General features: G+C 38.8%; 1 protein-coding gene across 1 annotated transcript in view; it reads left to right on the forward strand.

Moving 5' to 3' along the window:
* Nucleotides 1-18,695, forward strand: part of LOC139738669 (disks large homolog 5-like) — a 104,445-nt gene that overhangs the window by 39,484 nt on the left and 46,266 nt on the right. Inside the window, 1 exon segment of the mRNA XM_071649282.1 lies at nucleotides 4,645-4,695. Coding sequence (XP_071505383.1) covers nucleotides 4,645-4,695 — 51 coding nt within the window.

An 18,695-nucleotide genomic window follows, 5' to 3' on the forward strand; every position in this document is an offset into this window, starting at 1 on the left:
CATTTCTTTCAGGAATGCATACTCCATGATCTGGTGTTTGTATTATCCAACTGGATCATAATACACTGATGAAACCATATATTGGTGACATTTACCGCTCAAAGAATAGACAACAGAATGTGGTGGGGATACATTTCCTCCCAACACAAATGGTTTATTCAGCATGCACCCAGCTGAAGGTGTTTCCCCCCAGACTAATGTGGCTCGGTCCCTTTGAAGGACAGGGTAATCGATGCATTGATCTTCCGTGTAAGCAAACACCCTGTCCGGCACCTATCCAGCAGGCATTGTCCCTTTAAGGCAAGGTCACCCCTGTGCCTGCGCACCGGCATTTTGCTATTAAGTTCTGATCGGCTAACAGCCAGAGCTTCAGCCATCCTTTGATCATCTCTTGGTGTCTGGGCGACAATGCCGTCGCCGCACAATGGGTGCGCCATTATTACCCTTCCATTCCCCCTCTATAATTGAAAAGCTCCCCCAAAGAGACTAAAGAATAGGAGGGATGTCCCAACCCATCTGGGTGCAGTTGCAAGAGCCAAGAGGAAAAGCTCACGAAAAGGAGTCGGACATTGACACCACTTTGTGAAAGGGTTTAATAGATTGGGCGGGTCATTAAGAGGGCAGGAGAGTCTTAGCCCATGCAAAGGTGATGGTAGTGGAAGGGGTCAACTGAAATGAAAATAGCCTGATACTTATGACACTTGTGCTTCAAGGTAAATCTACCTGTGAGTTCAGAATGTTTCGATCATGAACACTGAAACTTATGCTGCATTCCTGTTATGGCAAAACAGTACTTTCAAAGCATCTGACACCATAAAAATGGGCCAGCTTTGCTGTAAAGAGCAAAAAACAAAAAGCCTAACGTATAACCACCTCTCCCAATATTTATCTTTGTATCTACAAACCTATCTATCTATTTATCTGTCTATCAATTTTTCAATATCTCTCTTCTCTTTCTATCTGATATATTTTTTCTACACAGACACACATTTCATTGTGAAAAATATCATCATTTTGTGGAACATAAAACTTTTCAAACTGCACAGTTTGTAGCACATACAATGTCAAATCATGTCATGGTTTTAGTGAGATGTCTGTAGCTCAATACCTTGGAGGATGATTCACTATGTAGTCCCCTTTATTCCAAGGGTATTGTATGTCATGTGTGTCTTCATTAATGTTCCACAGTAATCTTCAACATACTTCTTACTTCTAAAACTAGTGGATGTAGGTTTTCTGGAGCAGATTTCCTTGACCTCTATCTAACATGTGTGCAAAAAGTTTCTCCAATGTAACAAGAAGAAAAACAAACAACAACAAACAGTGATGAGAAGAAAAATCTTTCAAGGTGATCTCTAAACTCAGCATGCAAAGCTGGATGAAGATTTGCAATGCAAAACACAAATTCATATTTTTCCTCTTTCTGGTCCATCATGTTTTTCAGAGCATTTTTAAAGTAGGCATTTATCATGACGAATATACATTTTGAAATTGCTTTCGTCTGAAGTGAGTCAGAACTTAGGTACAGGGATGTACTTTCAAAACTCGTAAAGATTCTGTGAAAACATGCATTCCACATGCACAGAAATTGAGAGATGATTGACATTTTGGAGATGGCTGTAAAGTGGAACAACTGTTTGTGGGATGTCCATTATTTGCCAGTTGTCGTAGGATTGTGGACTTCTGCACTCCAGTTAGCACTAGCGGGCCTCACGTCTTGGCATCACTTGCGGGGATGCGCGTCGTCTGTAACAGCCGTCTGCAGAGGTGACGCACCAGCAAGATTGAGGAAGCGATGCTTAATTGCCTGAAACTTCATCAGTTCATGGTTGGCAGAGATATTACTCAGAGCCTCGTCAGGCCCGGGCTGAAAAACCATGTGACAGGGAGACGTGGATCTAGGGAGAGATGTGTAGGCCACCCGTGTAGTCTCTATTTTCAAACCCTTTTCATATCCTCATAGACGACATTCATCCTTGCTGCTTTGCCTGGCATTTAAAGATATGACTCACAGTTTTTACCCCTTCTGCAAAGAGACACTTTTCTCTTTAACCAGAGGTTTGACCCAGTGATAAAAGACATGTATAATCCAATGTGATGTTGTCATCAAAGAGTCAGTGCATAGGGTGTAAATGTGCAAGCTATCTGACTGTGTATGCGAGAGATATGCTCAGATTGCATTTTTTTTAACCTTTTTTTTTTTTTTTTTTGTAGGAGCTTGGAGAAGCTTGGATTTCCACAGGATTAAAAGATTATTAGAAGCTCAGAAAGATCTAACTTGGATTACATAGGGTTTTGGGTTGTGTCAGTCGATTTAGAGATTGATGTTGTTATTAAGCAGGTTACGCTTCACCCTATATTTATGCGCTCAGAAGGCTTATCTTTGAAGGGTAATTAAATGTAATAAATGTGATTACAAGAAAAAAAAAAGAGCTTATAGGGGAGTATGTGAGTGGGTAGTTGATAGAGCAGCTATACTGAGAAGCTAGAGGCAGATTCATATGCAGTGTTGGACTAACCGAGCTTATTGCAGTAAGCTATGCTGGGGAGCTAGGAGCGGGTTCATATGCAGTATTGGACAATGAAGCTTGCTGCAGTATGGTTTAGCATCAACAGCCAAATTCCCTCAGTGTACTATGTCATGGATCTTTGGTGAGGTGGATATGTGCCTTGTGATTGAATAAGAATTTTTATGGAGTGATTCAACGAAACATAGTCATCTCCAGTATGAGACAAAGAGCTACTGTGAGGTAATTTCTACTCTTATTCCTTGATGATAACTTTGGTGATTTGAAATCATTCATTCAATATCTATTTTTATATGCACATCTTATGTGCTTTAAAGTTCCACAAGCTGAAGTTCTGTGATGTCTGCAATGTTATTTTGTTTTGTTGATGTCGAGAATGGATGCAAAGTTTTGGGTGATTTGGATGATTGAATTGTAGTTTTGGAGTTACAGTTATTTTGGGGGGTAGATTAGATTACAGTACGTGATGAACAGCACGCTGCTGTAGATACATATTAGTAACATTTGATTATGAAGATACTGCCATCAGCTTGCCTGATATATTTATATTTGATCAGATACAGGATGACAGAAGTTGATTATGGTTTGACTTTACCTTGTGATGCTAGTGTAAATTAATTACAAAACATTTGTTCAGGGTCAAGAGCAAGGAGTGAGGCAAAGAGAGTCAAATCTCATACAAAGGGACTGCCTACATGATTGACTGCAAATTGACACTTGTATGTTACACCATATTTGTTAGCATACTGACGTGCCCTGTAAATATTGTCTGGTGTTCACTTGGTAAGATGTGTCTTTCAGCATACAGATACCAAAAGATGTCTAGTTACAGCAGTAATCCGAAGTCTATTTTGAAGTGACTGACTACAGTTCTACAGAGATGGGAAAATGATAACTAAAATTACATTTCCACATTTGCCCCCCCCCCCCCCCCCACCAAAAAAGAAGAAGAAAGAAATAATATCAATTACAAAAATGGTCCTCAATTTTATGGCTCCTTGTGTCAAGTGAGATGCTTTGTTTTTTTCTTTCTCAGCCACAAAAACTCATAAGCTCAATCTTCACTTTAAAATTTTTATGTATTGGGGTTAAGAATGGGCTGACAAATGAGAGCAGTGGTTGCCTGCTCACTTCTTTCTTGCATTGGATTAGATTTGCCACCCTCCATCGGAGGGATATCACACGGTCCTGCACCAGAGCAAACATTGGAACATACATGTAGGTGATTCATCATGACCTCGCATGTTGTAGTCTCTTAGAGGTCAAAGGACAGTTGGAAACCATTGTCTGCTGCATGGGGTATGTTTAGTTGAATGGCGCCCCCTCCAGTTTGTGCAATCATGTTCTAGTACTTCATAGGGGTGAAGACGATATATCCAGAGACATTTATGTTGAAAGATGATATACCATCAATTTCTCAGGCATACAGTTTTGATCTCCATCACAATTGCTTGCTGCCAGTTGTGAATTTGCTATATAAATCTAAGAAAACTTATTGTAGACATGTTACTAAGCCTTGTCCTTCCATTTAATATTGATATGGAATAACAACATCAAATAATGATATTATCTACAAAGTCATCCCATGAGAGATTTTGATATTTAGTTTCAGGTGATGAAATAGTTGTAATATTAAAAATAAATGGTAATGATTAGAGATTATTATTTTATTTCTATCTATACAATTATAAATATATATCATGAATGGATGTAACTCACTTGGGATGGACTACATTTGTATTACTAACCTGCCAGTTAATGAAGGATCCTATGGCACGATATGAGAGAAAGTGAAATCAAAATTGACAAAATGTACCATATTTTTAACTTGCAGCGTCAGTGTCTGAGTCTATTAAAGGCTGCGTTTATCTAACTTTGTAGAGAGAGATAATCAAGTTTCAAAACGCTTTTGGAATGGTGATTGCAAACGTGGTGAGAACACTATTCTGGGGGTGGGCCGCGTTTATCTGTCTACCCCATCATTCAAAAATGTGAAATATCTTCATTTGTCAGTTGCTCATGCAATTACATCAAAGATATATTCAAATGGTTTATTTTACCATTGCAATAACGAGTCTCTATCTTTGTTTCTTTTGTCTGTATCATTCAAACACAGGTTCATCTCGGTCTACAGTGTCAACATCAGAATCAGACCTAGAAGAACATGGTAAGGATACATCCCTTATCTTACTCCTCCCTTCTTCCATCTCCACCCTCTTCCTTTTGTGCATGTGCTGAGATTCATTTATAGTTCACATGATAGCTGCATAAGCATCTTTTAATTCCTTATGTAATTTGCACACATGAACACCTGTGTGTGGGACTGAGTCATGGTGGTCAGGCAAAGCGATGTCATGGTTGTCATTTAAAAAGAAAGAAAAAAAAAAAAAAACTCCCAGAGTTTGTTGGCATTGTAATGCAAATGATGTGCAAACTGGCAGCTGTGAGTCAAACTGAGAAGGTCGAGACACTTGGTGCAGTGAGGCAAAAACACAACATGCAGCATAAAATGTGAGCATGAAAATGTCAACAAACGCTCAGACACAGGGTAAAGTCTCCTTTGTGTGCAGATGAGCAAAAGACAAGATAAATTAAAGGAGAAGAAAAGATAAATGAGGGGCGATAAATCCCTGATCTTTTGTGAGTGATTATGATTGTTTGCTCTCAACAAACAATCATTGATACTACTGCTATCAATTATCATCATCGGAATCAACCATTCTCATTCACATACATTCATTAGTACAACATTTCAGTAAAAATAATTTCACTCCAGATCTCGGCACCTAAAGTCTGCTTCGATGCCAATATGTGCACAGACATGTATTTAAGGTTTGTTCTAAAGCACAGAGAAAATAAAACTAAATTTTTATCATACAAAATCAATCAGGAACACATATCTTAGAGAGAACTACTGTACAACCTGTTATTTTCACGCACAGATATTTACAAAAGTGAGGAGGTCATGGACATTTTCGCAAGATGTTGTTTTCGTGAATTGACACAGAAGCTGTCGTAAGTGCACTATTGCACCAGTGCGTGGGCGACATTTTTATGTGTTGTTAAATTCGTGGTCCAACAGTGATTCGCGATATTCGTGAAAATTAAATTCTTGTGAAAATAAGAGCTTAGATATACAGTAAATGAATCTCAGCAGCAGATGTGCATCACTACCTGGAGAACATGACCTGGGATTATTCTCTTCCAGCGGAAGGGGGAGGTAGAGAAGTGAGAAGGAACAAAATATAGATATTTTGAGCCAACAAAGCAATCAGAGTTCGCACTCCTGTCGGATGCCCATCTGGAATTACACGTCTAATGCAGACCTTCCAAGGAGGGTATGCCTCAAAGTGAGAGAACGCTACTTTCTGTTTCTAAATTTAGGTTCTGCCAAGAACTTAATGATTTCCTCTGCGTAACCCGAGTAGGGACGGATCAAGAGAAACAACTCACAGGGAGCTGTAGATGGGAAGGAGTAGAAAGGGGCTTACAAATTCATTTGACACATCTCATGATGAGGGAAAATATTTCACACATACACACACACCAAAAAAAATGTATCGTGTAGGAACTACAGGCGTGACGAATTGCCATAAGGATTTCATGAAGAGACGACAATTAGTGACGAATTCTATTTCCATCTTAAAAGAAAGGTTCACATGACGTTTGTTATCTTGGAAGTGTCTTCGATGATTAGCTTGTACTTTAAAACTCAAGTTATGTTCAGACTACAAGCCCTAACCTCGAGGTTAAGCTCTTGCCCCCTAACTTCGACGTGTGGACACACGACGTATCGTAACCTCGAGGTTACAAAACCTCGAGGTTAAATTCCTGCCCCTTTGAGTGCGTTGATTTTTGTGTCCACACGGTGCTTAACTACGAGTGGGGACCCCCGCGGCTCGTGGTTAGAGCGCTAACCATAAGATTTCTCGTGGTTCATAACATCCGAGCTAACCTCGAGGTTAGCTAACTACGAGTGCGTCTTCACGGTCCCTAACTACAAGCTCTAACCTCGAGGTTTCCTAACCTCGAGGTTAAGGCTTCTCGTCTGAACGTAACTTAAGACGCTTGTCCACACGACACCTCATCTATAAGATTAAACTTTTGAGGAAAATCCCACCTGATAAATAAACTACAGAACCAGAAGTACTGCACACCGTGCTAACGATAACCTGGTCACGCTAATTTTCAAATTTATTGATTATTGTGACCACATGAGGCTGAACTACAAGTGGGGGTCCCCTACAGCTTGTGGATATAATGTAAATCCTAAGAAATGTTGTAGTTCTAATTGTCTAGTAATCTTTTAGGTTGATAACTTTTGAGTGTGTCTGGTCTAAACTATGAGCTTTAAAACTTTCAGTTAATCTTTGCAGAGTAATATAAGAACATCATGTAAACCTAATTAAAGTCTCCTACTAAACTTCAAGTTATGTATGATTAAGCTGGTCACCTTCTTGAAGGTGAAATGTCTATAATAAAGTTGTAATAGACATGTCGTACCAAAAGTATGAAATGATTAAGGTGTGGTATTGATTTGTGAGGCATTCATGAAGAGAAGCTAGTTATACTTCTTTACTGAAATAGGAGATAAGAGTGTAATAAACATACATGCTACATATACTCATACGACAGTTGTAAGTCATTTCAACATCAAGTAAGCATAACCTGCACATGCTAATGTGTTAAAGTAATTTTGAAAGGGGGTGGGGTGGCGAATGTACCCTTAAGTCAACACCAGCACTGCTCTACAAGTGACTGCCCACACAGTACATGCATTAGGAGAGGAGATTTGGTTGATGATCCAGACCGCTGGCGTGAAAAGGAGTGGGAAGCGTCCCATGAATCCTTTCTTTGTGCGAGGGACGTATCGCCGCCTGCTAGCTGCCTCCAAATGGAGTGCAGGGGCCCTCCCTCGCACGGAAGCAGCAACATTTCAGAGCTCTTTCTGGTCCCCCCCCCCCCACCCCCTCCAGTAGTCCTCTTTACATGATCTTTGCATTAGCAGATATTCCACAGTGCAGTAAGGGAACAGCCAAGCTAGACCAAGAGTTCAGTTTCTCAAGACAGATGATCCCTGACTGCAGTCGACATGTTCTTTGTGCTATCATGTAACATCAATGCTTTTGCTTAGCAATGTGAAGTGTGGAGTCCTGAAAAATGTTGGAATGATCCTTATTTAGGAATATGAGCAGTTAAATCAGAAAGTGCATTGTATCGCTGTTGAAGTATCGAGACAAGTTTGCAGTTTTTCCCCCATTTTGTGTCCAGTGTTGATTGATAAATAATTATGATCACTAGTAGCATCAGGATCTAGTTACAATATTCAAGTTGGAAATTAGGATGTGATCCTCTTCTGTCACTGGAAGTTGATTTATAGAGCAAGGTGCACAATTCTTGTGAAGATGTTGACCATCACTGTGAATACTATGACGATTGGGGACCAAATTAATCACTTGTCTGGCGAAGAAAATCGTAGTAAGGTGTATGACGTTTCGCTCGCTACTGCTGAGCTTCGTCAGGTACAATAAGGCCAATCGTCAAGGTGCACGATGTTGACTGTTCTTTAAAAACATGATACATTTCTCACATGTGCGGTTCTTATCTGAAAACAAGTGATGCTTGTTGCCTTGAGATCTATGCTGTGCTGGTTCTGTGAGGTTACATTGTAGCTGTCATCTCAAGACCCAGGATATCACTGTTATTCAATGTGAAGTTGTAGCCAAGGTGCCTTTGACTTCTGTGAACAGAGTTTGAATTGATGGATAATATGATCAAACCTTACCTATACATGCATCAGGACAAATACAAACCTAGATAGCTTTATGACTTTCTGTTATTAGTTGTGCTTATACAATGTATATCAGCATTTAGAACTGATGAACAACATTTGTGTGGAACAACACATGATGCTCAGGAGAGAGACCGTCTTGTTTAGCTTTAGTAATGGATCTGGAGAATCAGGCTTTAGGTATCCGTATTGAGTCATTGCTGTATCATGCATCTGCACAACTTTCATGTCAATGAATATGCTGTAACCTCTGCTTTTGACAACTTCATTCCTGGCTTGGCAATTGTCACTGTTTTTCTTGGCAAAGAGAAGGGAAATGTCTGGCTGTGAAATGCTGTCACAATACAGAAAACAGGGCTCTAGCTCTGCTCAGCCATGAATATGGGCTGTACCTCTCTTTGACAAGAGAGGGTGCTGTTGTTCTGTAAATTTTTTGCTTGGTTGCAGCCATTGGGGTGTGTGTGTGTGTGTGTGTGCTGTGAAGCAGACCGTCACGTTCACAGGGCAGCTCAACCAGATGTGTCTGCCAATGCTAGGTGGAAAACACCCTTTGTATACATCGGTACTTTGATACTTCTCAAACAAAGACCTTCTTTTCCGAGTTTTAGTGTGCCACCATAATATCACAGAATGCAGAGGTCATGGTTAACTGAATCAAAGACAGTACCAATTACTAAGCAGTCATGCAGTGTGAAAGACTTTTTAGCAAACTAGACAAAGAGGTGAGAAAAATAGTCCACTTTGATTGCCAACGTTGAATTACTGGAAGATTTTACCTGTTTTGAGGTTAATTTTGCACATTTCCTCCTTACCATTAGTAGAGCTGCACTGTATTTTGTCTGAAGCACTGAATTTTTAATTTATTATTATTTTTTATTTATTTATTATTATTTTTTTTTTTTTGGGGGGGTTATTTCATTATTTAAGTTTGCGAGTCAAGAAAAATTGTAAATTAAACAAACCATGAAAATATTGCCTCCCTGTTACGTTGTACTAAGTATGGATTGATGTATGTATGTGCAACATGAGCAGGCAGCAGCTAAACACAGATGACTAGCCTACTATATGCACATGTGTGCCTGTATGCCGATTGCATGCAATTCGCTATCATTCCTGATAGCAAATTCAACCACCCAAACAGTTGTCTTGTAACTCCTGATTCACGAAAATATCATAATCGCAAAATATGTGGCATCTACAGTATATTATTTCGGAATGTTTGACAGACACACGTCAGGGTATAATTCCTGTAGTACAGTGATAAGGACACACTCACAAAAGTTATCCAACAATGAACTGAAGAGGGCAGTGTTCCATTGTGAGACATGTTGCCTGCAATTTGCTCAAGCTGCTGGTTTGGTGATGATTATTTCATTTGGTTTTCTTTTCCCCCCTAAATTGTGGCCTTGTCTGTTTAATGGGATTGCTAATTAAGGTGGGGCCTTGGATTAGATTGATGGACATTAGAGTTTTAACTATACCATAATAATCTCTCTGAGAATGATTCAGAATGTCATCAAAGCACATTATGTGTGTACCAAGTATGAGATAATGAATGTTATATGGTAAAGAAATGGAAGCATCATTAACATGATTATTTGCCCTACTAATTGAACTACTGTTTGAGTTTTGGGAGGAGATGTTTCTCAGAGGGACGGGGTCATCTTTTCAATTCTTAAAATTTAAGAATAGTTTTTGTTTTCTTTGTTGTCATTGTGATCATAGAAGTTTTACAGCTCTCCTTTTTGTTTATTTGCGTTGTTGTGGTATCTATGAACCTTGACCTCTTTGTTTGCTTCAAGTGCATGATTAGTGGTGCAGTACTCCTTGATTTTCTCACCAACTGAATCATTTTTCCACCTTTTTTGTTTAAAAGACTTTGTAAACCTTTTTATTGGCTTTTTGTTCAAAAGATGTTTATGGAGTATGCATACAGTGTCATCTATTTAAACTCTCTCGTGAAAAGTTTGCTGAACAAGATGCAAATAGAAGTTTGTCTTCCAAAGAAGATTATTGTAAAAATCCATCTATGCTTATCTCCTCTCCAGTGATAATTAAGAGTCTGATTTAAAAGCAAACAGCAGTATTATTTTTTTCTGGCATTTTCTGACAGAGCAAGGATTATTTTGATGTATGTTTCTGTGATAGACAGAACTTCGGGTCAGGGACCAGCAGAGTTTGGACAGTATTTTCATCCAATATTAGCCAAAAATGAAATTTACAGACAGACCATCAAAATCTTTCTGAATCTGGCAATATCATGAAGAAGGCATTGTTGTCTAGTGCATTACATTTTTTAAAAACTTAAACATTTTCCATCTGATATAATGTTTCTATTGTGAATTAGCATGATCATCTTAACTAGCTTTTAATTTATTGGTGAAACAGTATTTAATCAAATTGTATGAGATCACACATGACAATATATAACAGGAATAATTGCAATATTCCCTGAAAACTTGAAAGTTTCCAACTCACAAGAGTTTTTTTGTTTTGTTTTTTGTTAAGACTAGAATCAGTGAGTCATAGCATTGTTCAGCCTTTGTTGTGCACACACATACACACACACTCACTCATACACATACACAGATGTATTCAAAACTAAAGAAAGGTGGAATCCAAGTCGTCATGCCAGAGCTATTTGTGATATTGAATTATTATCTTTAAAAAAAAATGTGGTAGATTGTTGGTAGACAAAGTTTCTCCTTCCTGCGATCGGTCCCCATGGTAGCGTCGCCCCTGGTAACCCGATCCGCATCCATTTTTCTCGGGCCCATGCCCACACTCCTCTTTCTTGAAGATGCAATTGATCCCGTTGGTTCACACTCGGCGTTGCTCTGCGGGCCGCTCCAATATTCATATCTCATGAGAACTAGACAAGATGGAATTATTTTGTGTGACTCATACCACCATGGGGGGGGGGGGGGGGGGGTATTTTCCCATTTTCTCCAGAGGTTTTTTTTTTTTGGTTTTTTATTGGTCTTCATTTGATGTGCCTGACAGGTCCAATTTGTCTTATCTCTGTGGAGATATATTTGTGTTGAGTCTCATTGATTTATGAAATCATGCATATCATTTCTGACTGACAGATGGTGACTGGATGAGGTTTTATATGTGCTTTTTTTTTCTCTTCAGGCTGAAGATGACACTGAAATATCACCAGTGTCACTAAATATGAATCCCTAGCTGCTATTAAAGAATTTATTTCCTAAAAATTTTGGATCTCCCGTGGTGTTTTCAACATCGAAATTTAAGTTTGAAAAACACAGGCTACACGTGTATTTGCAGACGACTAGACTAACATTACTTTTAAATCAAGGCCTGTGGAAAAGCTGTCTCTTAAGCATGCATTTCTATCCAAAGTTATTTTTCTTTTGTAGTGATGGAGGTTGTGGCTCCTTCAAAATGATAATAAAAATGTCGTATTTCTGCCATATATTTCACCAACATAATGATTGTTTGAATTAGCATGTGTAAGGCCACTGTGGGAATGGCTAAATTTGCAAATTAGGGCTACAGTGAAAAAAACATGAGACATAGGTGTTAAACCCTTTTTGAGAAGCAAAATTAGCAATTTCCTATCTTTGAGATTATATAAATTTGTCTTGTGGGAGATGGTATTTTGGTATGTTGTTAATGCTTTGAATATCAGTCTTTACCTGTGAAATTTGATAAGATAAAGCCCACCATGAAATGTGGTGCTTTCAGTATGTCTGCAGTGTTATCCTTGGATGTTATTTAAATGTACACCTGATTTATCCATTATCAAGCTGCGAGACTTCTCTGCCATTCCATCATTGACAGTATAGAATATTACGAGATATGTTGTGCCGTCTTCTTTTTTTCCCCCTGTGGACAGAAAATATACCATCCGTGCTTGCTAGCATGTTGAAGTGCAATCATATGCATTGTGTGCTTTTACTCCTTCACCTTTGAGCAAACATATGTCAGTGATGTCATAAAGGCATTTTATTGTGCGACTCTGCATTGACAATCTACATGGCAACATGACTATTTTTGTATTCTGTTTTGTCATGCTATTCTATTTCTCCTGATTCCAAGAATTCATACATAATGGTTCCTCTTTTAGCTCTTTGTGCTGAAATTCACCAGAGGAGGATGGTGAAGCAATGTTTATTGAGCTCTGAACAATCTCAAAGGCATTCCCCCCCCCTCCCCATTAGGCATGGTATAAGCAAATATGGCATGAAAACCCATGTCATCGGTAATGTGATTACACTAGTCATTGGCTCATGCTTGAAAACCCATTGGTAACTGAACCGCCCAAAACTACCCGTCTTATTACTCCTTAAAATGCCCAAAACCACCAATTTGCTTTTTTATAGTTTTATGCTTTACCATTTTAATTGTTTTCATAAAGTCCATATAATTGCATAGTTTTAAAGAGATCAAAGGTCAACAAAAGTATGTCAGAATTACTTATGTGACACACCATTCTCTTGGTAAACTCTTGATAGGCTTTCAAATAAACATAACTTATATATAGACAAAATTAACCATGCAGTGAGCTATTGTACATAACTTGGAAAGTTGTCGAAATGTGAGTGATGTTGCTGTACCTTCTGGGGGAAAATAGGCCATTATGTACAGAATCTTCAGTTATTAAGGGTTAAATGGTGGTACATGTATGTTAGGTAGTGATTTGTGGTAATGTGTCATTTCAAGCAGTGCTGTCCTCAGGGTGTTACAATATGCTTCTGCTGCCAAAACTTTGTTGGTTCCTTGATGCCAAAGGATTTGTTTCTAATAAGTGAATGCCAGTTGTAGTAGTTTTGAACTTTTTGCATGATATGATATCAATTGCTGACTGTTTTTGTGTCCATCATGTGCAACACTTGAATAGGTTTATTCAGTTCATGCCTGTGCTGTATGTATTGTTGAAAGGAGATAAAGAAGGGATTTTAAGACACCATATGCTGTCAGAAAACAAAACAAAACCAAAACCTCCATCCTGGATAACTGAAAGTGAATCAGAGAAGCCAGGTTGTTTGAATCCCTGATTGTCAAACATAATCAGATTCTGTTGCATGCACCTCATGATTGCCAACCTTTCATCATGGATACACTCTGGAAAAAAAAATCTATGCTTCCGTACAGTTTGCACTAGGCAAATGTTAGTGCTAGAATCTTGTCTTTGCAATCTTAGAAACCCTGAACATAATTCACCTGTGAAATTACTTTCTAGTGACAAAGAAAATAGGAACAAAATCATTTGAACGATGTGATAAGATGTTTAGTTAAAATGTTATTGTCAGAGGAAAGTAATAGAAGATTGAGTGACATATAAGCTCAGTAAGTTTAGAAAATTAGAAATATGAAGATATAATAAAATAGGATGTTGCACTGAAGGAGTAGGAGAGGAAGAGAAAAAAATATAAAGAAAAGAAAAGAGGAAGAATTAGAGAGAAAGCTAAAGAGATGTTAACCCTTAAGATGCTGAGAGATACATAATTGATTTGCTGTGGTTATCATTGGTGGTTTCTTCATTTCCCTGGGGTTTAACGGGTGTTAAAAATGCCTGCAGATCTTCCCGTGGCTATCCATTATTAGTGTGGAGAGTACACCTCAAGACAAAAAAACTCTCCCGACGGATTGATGCTTAATAGATTGGAGAGACCCGCTTTTAATTCATAGCATGCGCGTCTGAAAACATCAGTCGCAGCTTGAAGGTGAGGATGATGTCATCGTTGTGTGCTGGGTTGATGGAGAAAGCAGTTTTCTCTCCCTTCCAATGCAGACAATAGTGACAGTGTCTGGTAGAACAGGGACATGATATAGAGTGGCCCATCATTTGGGAATGTGATACCGATGCACGACTTCCTACCGGAGTCTGCAAAAATGATATTCATGCGTTGTTAACACATTGTCGCATATTTTGTCAGTGTAATTCATCAAAAGAACTTGCCTGGTTTTTTTTTTTTTTTTTTAATTCTAAGTGCTGGGAATGCTTTGGTATCGCTTATTTTTCCTTTTTTTATTGTCGTGAAAAGTTATTCAATGTAATCAGATTCAGATAATTAGATAGCTTCAGATTAAACTTGATTAAGTGTGATTTATTTAAATTTGGTCTTGTTTGTTGTCTTAGTGTATCTCAAATATTTACGTGAAATGGTGTCACTATTGATAAAGAATATGTTATTGTTCTTTGCTGTTATTGCAAGGAAGTAGAATACACTAAAAGAAGGAAGAGAAAAAGTGAAAGATAAAAATAGTGATGATAAAGGAAAAGATTATAAAGAAGGTGGAGAGAAAGAATGAGAAGAAAGAGAAAAAGAAGACAGGGAGGAAAAAGAAAAGAACAACAAGAAAGAAGTTGTTTGCCTATAAACGACACATGACATCCATCTGGGGCTGTATTTATCCCTGAGATAGAGTGGCCAGAAGAAGACACTTTGGGGAGATTAATGTTAAAGACTATTAACCATGGGATGGTTGGATCTTTGTCTGGCTCCACTCGCAAGGCAATAGTCTTGAGCTTCTTACCAGCAGGCCAGTGAGTCACCATCCAAATTGCTAATGATTCAATTCTTGCCATGGCGTGCTGTGAATTTAGCATCAAAGATGGCAGTTAATCACTGGCAGCATCTTTTTTCACTGCCCAAGATGGCTTCTAAAGTCGAAAGGAGTAAGAAAAATACCGGTTGTTGTTTTTTACTTAGTTAGCTTAAGATGTCAGGAGGAACAATATATGTTACCTATTGTGTAGATGCATACGTCATGGTTGTGGACATCTTCAAGTTTTTCTCTAGTGAGGAAGATTTAAGTTGGATTTGTCACAAAGACTAAAAGTTATTGGAAGTGAGAACAGGGATATAGTGAGCATGAGAGCAGAGAAATTCATGCTATCACATCAGACAAAACAAAAAAATATCGCAAGATTTGACCTTTTGTACATATTAGTGTATCATTTCAAATGGCTCCATAAGTATCCTCTTTGGTCATGTGACTAGACGTCTCCCGTAGTAAGCCTGTCTGGCCCTTCTGTTTTGAGGACTTTTACCTCAAGTAGATTGTTATACTCTGATTTCATTTGACGTCAGCTCTCAGGCAACTACTATACAATGAAATAAAAACTTGAGTGCATTAAGAGAGCTCTTCCATTTCTGATTTGCATATTCTATGTTTTGAGTCAGTTCAGCATCTCCTTCAAAAAAGAAAACAAATTACTTAAGGACCATCAGGGAAGCACAATCTTATTAGTTCGTGGGGAGAGCTTTTGCTTCTTTAATCCACCCAGTTATGAAAACTGGATGAGTCATCGCTGTGCACTAATGTTCCATTTAGGACGATATGATGACAGAGAGGTGTAAGAGTGCGCGACCCTGTCGTGGGATGCGGTTGCCATTGGATACGGATGCAGGGTGTTGTTGGGGGCTGGGGTGAAATAGCATCCTCCTCCAAGTGACATCAATAGAGACACTCATATTGCTTATGGATAGTTAGTGTGATCTTGATGTTGGATGTAGGTGTGATAATATTTTGCTTGGCTGTTACCAAGGATACTGTATACTGATTTGGGGGGGGGGGGCATTGAACTATGGGGACAGTGGCGACAGATTGCAATATGAAAATGCAACTGTGAGAAACCTTTGTGTGATTGTCGTCATAATGCATCACTCTACAATACCAAACAATCCTAATTTCCCCAGTGAGAGAGTGAGAGATTAAAGTAAGATGGAAAGCTCTACTTCCAATGTGGTGGATATTTTTTCGAGAGAGAATTTGTGAGGCTGTAATTTGTGGCAGTATTTCCCTGTATCTGTAACTTGTCAAGTTTCTTTTAGTGGCTGGTATGAAATCAGGAGAGGATTCTTTCGTCAACTGCCTTAATCGTGAATTTACATCCAGCAAATTTTTGCTGTGTGGAAAGACTAGCCAAGTGAGAAGTCCAGTTAAAGGGTAGATATTTTGCAAAAATAATGATAATTTGTGACTACATTTGGTAGGATGTTTGATATACAATGTAATGACCTTTTGCATACAGATTACTTCTGTCATAATCACTGTCTTCTAGGTACTTTCCACATTGTGCATAGTCTTATTTTTAATTTGACCAAGTTTTGGTGGAATCTCAAGTTGTTTCTTATTGTATGTCATTATTATGCCATATGATACTGCCTTTATCTAAGAAATCATTTTTCACAAAGTTGCTTTCATAAGCAAGGTATCATTTTTATAGGATTCCTTTCACATATCAATTCATCGAGAAAGAAATTAAGCCTTCCAACTTTTGACTTTATATACAAGAAAATGTTTATAGGCAGCCTGACAGAAAATGTGTTCGAATCTAACCAAGATTTCCCCTGGCCATTCCACTCTGGTACACATGTTTCGGTCAGTGAGCTACAAATCTCTATGGAAGAATGCATAGTTGGTCAATCTAGCACAATATCAATACTACCCCCCCCCCCCTCCCCATTGTAGCATGCCCTTTCACCATCATTATTAATGAGCACATATTAGTTTGGTCCCTAGCCATTCCAGTCGCTGTAGGGTAGAGACATTGATTGGTGGCTAATTGGATTATACCAAGTACGTTTTGTGGAGGGCATAATGGTAATGAAATCAATGGAAAAACTTTCGCAGTGGCTTGAACAATGCTCAGCTACTTGAGGTTTTCCTGATTGTGTCTCCTTAAGAGTCTTTTTTTTTTTTGTCTCAATTTCAGAGCAAATCGCTAGTGATTTACTTTTTCAAAGATGATGTGGCTTTAATGCATGTAATAACTTAAAAGTGCGGAGTTATCAGAAATACCACTCCACTGATTTGTTTTGATTTGTTTCAGAAAAGGATTTCAGTGGACTCAATTGATTGAATCAAGAACTATGGCATATTTATCCTCCTAATGGCAATAATGTGAGAGACCCACATTGAGTTTGGGTGTTGCCCCGATTATACCGCTGTTTGATATAAATGAAAACTCAGCTCGTCGAATGATTGAGAAGAAATTGAATTTCAGCTTCCTTGATGGCCATTGTAGGTTTGGATACAATGTAGATCTGATTAAAGTGACTTGAAATGTGGTTCTTCTTAATGATTCCAAAGTAAGATGGCTTATCATGTGACTTGTGGGTAGATGACTTATACCTGAATTCTAAACATGTCAGTTGTATGCTGATATATTTTGGACAGCTTTCACAAACTAATTACAAAGGGAGGCCATTCCACTTTGTGATGATTTTCACTTCAGCCTAGTGGAAATATTAGATGAGTCACATTTCATACCAGAATGATTATTGGAGGGCGGTTACCAAAGGGATGGCATCTCCCGTCTTCAGTAGAAATCAGAAATGTTTTGCACATTTTAATTCAGCAAATTGCCACTCGTGTCACACAGGCACCTTGGCAAATAAGCTTTCTTGGGCGTACCGCGGGATGAGTAGTGTAAACACAGACGAAATCATGAAATTATGTGCATGGTGAAGTATGTACAAATTGGACGAGACTCTCGCCTGTCCGGATTCGAATAAGCATTCTGTATTTGTCTACCTCTTGGCTTCTGCTGGTTTAGTGTGCAGAGCAGTGCATGCTCACCGAATACAATGCACAGGGCCCCTGTAGGGGAGTTTTGGGGGGAGCAGAGACGGTGCTGTTTATTCAGGGTATGTAGCATAATTTCCCCTGACGCAGATATCACCAGCATTAATTTTCCATGCATCCTCGTGGCCGTGCAAAGTGACGCACTTGGGTTCAGGTGCCAAGAGAGCGCCACCAGAGGGCTTCTTTTAAAAAGCCAGAAGCTAGCTGTTAAAAGATGATAACATTGCAATACATGCACACAAGGAATGGCTTCGGCCAAGTAAGATTTATTGAAATATAAAGAAGAGATTAATCATTTTCTGGTCGAGACTGAAGGGTGGTGGTGATGAGGGAGAGAGAAGATAAATGTGAGTATTCGGATATCAAGCATACTACTCTCTCTCTTCTATTTTTTTTTCAGGGGGGGGGGATGTATTGTGTTTTTAGGATGACTCATGGTGGGGAGAGGATAGGGTTACTCGGGAGAGAGTGGGGCTGGGTTATCGCCACTCACCACCAATCATTGTCAAATGGGTGCCGACGCTACGCGATGCTGTCCTGGGCAGAATACCATGGGAAGGGGTTTGGTATGGGGGGGGGGGGAGATGAGAGTGGTTTTATTTTGCCTCTGGCTCCATTGTATGTGTGAGCCAAACTCACTGCGCATTGCAGCAAGGGGGTCATATTGGAAGATAAATGGATAAGTATAAATCTTGAATCAAAATGCTGAGCATAAGTGGCATTTTTATTAATGATAAATGCCGTTTAGATATGCATATAGCTAGACATGCATGCAATAGAGACAGATGTGAGCTTTGTGCTCTCTGGTAGAAAGT

Source organism: Diadema antillarum, unplaced genomic scaffold (assembly GCF_040938485.1).
Source record: "Diadema antillarum isolate AM-2024a unplaced genomic scaffold, OU_Dant_1.0 seq00000764_RagTag, whole genome shotgun sequence".
NCBI lineage: Eukaryota > Metazoa > Echinodermata > Echinoidea > Diadematoida > Diadematidae > Diadema > Diadema antillarum.